Source organism: Leptonychotes weddellii, chromosome 11 (genome assembly GCF_054177405.1).
Source record: "Leptonychotes weddellii isolate Sample4059 chromosome 11, ASM5417740v2, whole genome shotgun sequence".
NCBI classification, from domain to species: Eukaryota; Metazoa; Chordata; class Mammalia; order Carnivora; family Phocidae; genus Leptonychotes; species Leptonychotes weddellii.
Window position 1 is genome coordinate 42,618,350 of NC_138379.1, and position 6,000 is coordinate 42,624,349.

General features: G+C 44.8%; 2 protein-coding genes across 2 annotated transcripts in view; both read left to right on the forward strand.

Annotated features, from left to right (window-relative positions):
• The first annotated feature begins 2,385 nt into the window (after positions 1-2,385).
• Positions 2,386-4,631, forward strand: ASCL3 (achaete-scute family bHLH transcription factor 3). Its single transcript, XM_081798643.1, has one exon. It carries the CDS (start codon positions 2,397-2,399, stop codon positions 2,940-2,942), a length of 546 nt encoding a protein of 181 aa, XP_081654769.1. The 5' UTR covers positions 2,386-2,396; the 3' UTR covers positions 2,943-4,631.
• The window catches only part of C11H11orf16 (chromosome 11 C11orf16 homolog), a 6,568-nt gene continuing 3,669 nt past the window's right edge, over positions 3,102-6,000 (forward strand). Inside the window, 1 exon segment of the mRNA XM_081799293.1 lies at positions 3,102-3,141. Within this exon segment, the coding sequence (XP_081655419.1) occupies positions 3,102-3,141 (40 nt within the window).

Genomic DNA, 6,000 nt, shown 5'->3' on the forward strand with positions numbered 1-6,000 from the left:
TTTTATTTATTTATTTGACAGAGAGAGAGAGAGAGACAGCGAGTGAGAGAGGGAACACAAGCAGGGGGAGTGGGAGAGGGAGAAGCAGGCTCCCTGCTGAACAGGGAGCCCACCACGGGCTCGATCCCAGGACCCCGGGACCATAACCTGAGCGGAAGGCCAATGCTTAACTGACTGAGCCACCCAGGCGCCCCTGTTTTGATTTTTAATTGCATCTTTCACATTTATCTCATCCTCCTCCCCCAACCCCCTATTAGGAAGAGCTTTCCCTGGTATTTATTTACTCCCTTTCCAGGGTGTTCACCGTGACTTCTTACAGCACTCTCCACCTCCCACCATCCCCACCCCTCATCCCCTACCCCCCATTGCATACTGCCATTTCTGATTCCATAGTCATTTTTGTCTTTCAGCAGCCATACTAGATAGGATAGGCTTTTCCACACTTTCCTTTAAAGTAATACCCTTTACGCACTTGATCCTGGTGCTTAGAGGTTGCTCCACCCATTACCCGGTGCGGCTGCAGGTTGTTGCTATGCTCAGGTAGAGAAGCGAGGGACAATGTTATCTGATCTTGCTCATAAACAGGGTTGTGGGGAGGAGGGTGGCCTCTTTTTCTCTGCACATGCCAAGCATAGAGGTCAAGCCCTCAGTCTTAAAAATGTTGAAAAATCACACCCTGAAGAATGAACAGAAAGTCATATTTCCTCTTTTCTGGAGGCCCACAGGCAGATTTCATGTTGCTTTTCCATTTTAGGTATGGTCCTCTCTCAACAAATAGGTTTCGGATACATTGATGTTTGATTTTCCAGTGTGAGGGAAAATATAAGCCAGGTTTTTCTGGAAGGTGCAGTTTAGAAAGGGACACTGCACAAGTATTCATCTGTAAAGAAAGGAAAGAGGAAAAGAACTCACGCCTGTACATTAGGTATTTTTTTTTTTCATTTGATCCTCACAACCACCCTGCAGAATAGTTAATACCTCAGTTGATCATAGGAAAAAGATGAAGCTCAGAAAGGCTAAGTAACTTGCCTAAGGACACACAGCTAGGAAGGGGCAAAGCCAAGATCGAAACTCAAGGGTGTTACAACTGAAAGAAAAATGCTCTTTTCCTACAGCACTACCCTGCCTCCTAGTTAACTGGTTAAACTGCAATATCCCTGTAAGATCTGTTGTAGTTTTATTATTATAGTCAAAGGCAAAAAGTAATTGTGGTTTAATCAATGAGTTTCATGAAGTCCTATTCAGAAAAAAGGACTGTCTGGGTGTGAGACCTCTTGGGGTGTCATGCTTTATCCTTATGTTCCATGAAAAAAAAAAACCTAAATACAGATGCACTTCATTCAATATATTTAAAGTTCTGAGTAAGTAAAAATATATAAATTGACTATGTTTTAAATTTACTTGGGGAGTTTCTTATTTAAAGGATCTTAAAGTGAATTTTTAAGAGCAAAAGATTCCTTTCTTATTTTTATTTTTGGTTTTGCCCCTGGCATATCAGGTATTATTTAAGAAGGCTATGCCTGTGAGGTTGCATGATCATTAACTCCTTTATAAGGTCTCCAACATGTATTTGAATATTGTGGTATTTCAGTGTTTCCCAGACTTTAATTATTTGCATGTACCTTCATGGTCTTCATTATCTGTGTTCCACTTGTACTGTTATTCACTTACTATTTTTCTTTAAGGGACATGTTTTACTCAAGTAGATGTATTTTTATTTTTATTTTTAGATTTTATTTATTTATTTGACAGAGAGAGATAGTGAGAGAGGGAACGCAAGCAGGGGGAGTGGGAGAGGGAGAAGCAGGCTTCCAGCTGAGCAGGGAGCCTGATGCGGGGCTCGATCCCAGGATCCGGGGATCATGACCTGAGCTGAAGGCAGACGCTTAACGACTGAGCCACCCAGGCGCCCCTCAAGTAGATGTATTTTTAAAAGAAATTTTGTACCACTGCCCTAAGTGTGAAATCAGTATAATTCACAATTAATAGAAATCAACAGTAAACCATTATTAAATTCTAGCTAGATAGTATCGTTTGTTGGAGACTTCCATCTGAGGAGGATCAGAAAGCATTCTGGGAGTGTGGAAGACACATTCTTCCACGACTAAAGCTGTATCTCTGTAATCACCAGGATTCAAAGTGTTGAAAGGGCATAACTTTCTCACAAAGTGAGTTAATGTTATTTAATGCTCTTCCTCTGTACCACCAAAAAGATCCTCTCTCTTACTCCCCACAGAGTATTGTAACCCCATATCATTTTCAGAATGAGCTCAGAAACTATCCATCAAAGCAGAGAAAGCTTTAAAACATTGATCTCTGAGAAAGTGAATGGTATCTGCTCTCTTTTGATCGGGCTAAATTGATAAACTTGGTTATGTTTCCAGGCTAAAGAGGAAATGATGGATAATCGAAGCTACTCTAATCTGCCAGAAAAGCTGCCTGCCTTCTCTGATTCTGCCCACTTGCCACTGACCAGGTCCTTCTATCTGGACCCCATGGTCACTTTCCACCTGTACCCTGATGCCCCGGTGTCATCCCCTTACTCTGAAGACCTGCCATTGCTGCCCTTTCCCAGCGATTCCCTGATCATGGAAAATTATGGTGAACCCTGCCCCTTCTCCTTCCCAATGCCTTATCCAAATTACAGAAGGTGTGAATACTCCTATGGGCCAGCCTTTATCCGCAAAAGGAATGAGCGGGAAAGGCAGCGGGTGAAGTGTGTCAATGAAGGCTACGCCCAGCTCCGACATCATCTGCCAGAGGAGTACTTGGAGAAACGACTCAGCAAAGTGGAAACCCTCAGAGCTGCCATCAAGTATATTAATTATCTGCAGTCTCTTCTGTACCCTGATAAGGCGGAGGCCAAGAATAACCCTGGGAAAGTTTCCTCCATAATGGCAGCCACCAGCCACCACACTGACCCCATTTTTAGAATCATTTGAGTCAGTGTTTCTGAATAGAAACAAACAATTTCACAAAACGGAGCCTCTTACAGCAGCATTCAATAGTTTTCCCTAAACGTAATTTCTGCATTGGGTGATAACAGCTCAAATGTCCACCTGTGCTGGCTATTTCCTGCCAGGGTTTCAGATGTACTAAACATGATCCTGCGGGGACTGAGAAGATGCATCTTAAGCTTTGGTAATTTCTTTCAAGAACTTTAGAGGAGCAGGCATCCCCAGGATTCTCTATACCCCTCACCTTGCCCTTCTCCCACACTTGGCCAGAGTCTCAGCTGTGAGAAACACTCCTCCGAAAGTATTGTAAAGTCTGACCAATGAGTAATCAATGCTTGTTAAGCTCTTTGCAAGCCCTTCAATGCTAAGCGATCACAATGAAACTCCCTTGTTTGTTAAAGTCTGGTAGTTGTTATTATTATAATTTGATGTTGACAGGAAATCTCTACATCTATACCTTACCCACGTCATGATGGGAAAGTGTCCCAGGGTTGAAGCAAAGGTAGCTAACAAAATCTTGTTGTCATCTGAAATTATTTTGGAGTCATCTTCTTCCTGCATGCAGAAGACTTCCTCAGGCAGCTTAGTCTAGGGGTTAAGAAGGCTGTGCAGTTGGGGCGCCTGGGTGGCTCAGTCGTTAAGCGTCTGCCTTCAGCTCAGGTCATGATCTCAGGGTCCTGGGATCAAGCCCCACATCGGGCTCCCTGCTCTGCAGGAGGCCTGCTTCTCCCTCTCCCACTCCCCCTGCTTGTGTTCCCTCTCTCGCTGTGTCTCTCTCTGTCAAATAAATAAATAAAATCTTTAAAAAAAAAAAGAAGGCTGTGCAGTCTCTGGAATCCAACTGCCTCAGTTTAAACTATGACTCGGCTCCCTCCTCTTCGTGTCTAAGTTCGTCATCCACAGAATGAGAATAATACCAACAGCAACTATTCCCCCATATGTTTATTAGGAGAATTAACAATGCCTGACACATAAGTATTCCTAACTATTATTATTATTATTATTATTATTATTGTATCGTCCATAGCATCACCATTCTACAGGTTCTCCTGGCCAGAAAATGGACAGGGGCCACACCTGTCCTTCCCCACCGGCAAAGACAATCACTGCCCCATATCTTGGAGTCTGCCTTCAAAATGTCCCTATTTCCATTCCCATGACTAGTTTCAGCTCTTCCTTCTCCCTTAACTCCCAGGTCCCATCTGTCACCAAGCCCAGTAAGGACGTGCCATACACTGGCACATTCATCTCCACCGTCATCTCTGTGAAGTCTTCCCATTCCCGCCATTACTTGTTCCTTTATTTTGTACACATATTTCCTCACAGATCCTACCCTACTATCTCTACATACTGTATCACCCACTTATCTCTTCAGTAGATAGGGACCAATCTTATTCCTCCTATATTCCTTGCACCCAGCAGAGAGCTTCAAATCAGGCAGATGTTGTGGGTAAATATTTGGTGTTACTATTTTCCTATTCCAATCCTGTCCCGTTTTATCTGGGTCACTGTTAAGAGTCTCCTCCTGGCCTCCTGGGCTCTAGTCTTAACTGGCTACATTCTCATTCTGATGTTTTTTCTTCAAGCATTTCATGAGCATTTCATTACTCAAAGCCCATGATGTCTTCCTTTTGACTACCATGTTGTTTACATTTATCTGCTTAGTTTTCAAAGCTCCCATCGATCTGGCCCCTTTCCAAATAGTCACACCTTGATTTTCTCATGACACCCCATTTCCTCCAAAAGAGAAAAGCAATCTTGCAATTGCATCCTTCTCTCTTAGCATTTACCTTCTAAACTGGAATGTTCTCCTTTTTCCCTCCATCACTGAAATCCCACCTGTCTTTTTTTTTTTTTTTTATCAGAGAGAGACACAGCAAGAGAGGGAACACAAGCAGGGGGAGTGGGAGAGGGAAAAGCAGGCTTCCTGCCAAGCAGAGAGCCCGATGTGGGGCTCCATCCCAGGACCCTGGCCGAAGGCAGACGCTTAATGACTGAGCCACCCAGGCGCCCCGAAATCCCACTGTCTTATTCAGAAATCCTCCTCCCGCTGCCAGAGACTCCACTGGTCTTTCTTGGGCTCTAACTTTCTGCACCAAATAACTCAGCCTTTTCATGTGTGATCCTTAGCAACATTCTCCTGACATAACTACAAAGTTATGCTCTGGGAGGGCAGTCATCACTTAAGATTCTTTTGGTTCCAAGTAAGAGAAAAATCCAATCCAAATTTGTATAATCAGTAAAGGTTCACATAACTGAAGCATCTAGCTCTAGGCCTGCCTTCAGGAAGGGCTCAGCAACGTCGCCGAGAACCTGTTTTGTTTCGGTCTATCATCCTTTTCTCTGGGAATAGCTTCAGTGTCCCCAAAAGGCAGTCAGAGGCTCCTAGAATCGTGTACTTTCTTATTTAGGTTAGAGGAGGAAAGAGAGAGTCTATAACCCAGGATTCTCAACACAAGTCCTGAGATTTAGTCTGACCGGAGAGCCTGGGGAACATGCCCATGCCTAACCAATCCCCAGAGCGGAGCCGTGGGGTGGAGTGTGCTGACGGACACACGCTCTACCTGTGGAGCTGGAGGTACAGTCAGCCTCTTTAACCACGTGCACCTGCCAACGGAAACAGGGAGTGTTGGAAGAGGGGAACGGATGTGGGAGAGACACCCACAAATGTCCCTGCATACTTTTTTGGTATTCTCCCCTGAACACGGTGCCAGGCACGCAGGCACACAATGCCTCCAAATACCAGCCTGTCCCATGGACGTTCAAATGAGAGCAGAATCCAGACTTCTGTCCCCTTGGTCACCATCACCCCCAGGTGGTCGCCACATTTCTGCTCCTCAGCAGGGTCCTGTCTGTTACAGACAAACATGCCCACACCTCTGGTTACTTTGCTTTAAACTACAGACAAATTCTATCTTAGAGTCCGTCAGCCAGCCAGTGGCTCACCTGACCCAGCCTCCGGTCTGCAGGGGATGGAGGCAGATCAATAGCCCTTAGTCGCTGTAGAGGCAGCGCCCTCCCTCACAGGACTCCGCTGGGATTC

What these genes read in the sequence shown, in the direction of transcription:
- ASCL3 (XM_081798643.1), top strand. Translation starts at nt 2,397, where the DNA reads ATGATGGATAATCGAAGCTACTCTAATCTGCCAGAAAAGCTGCCTGCC.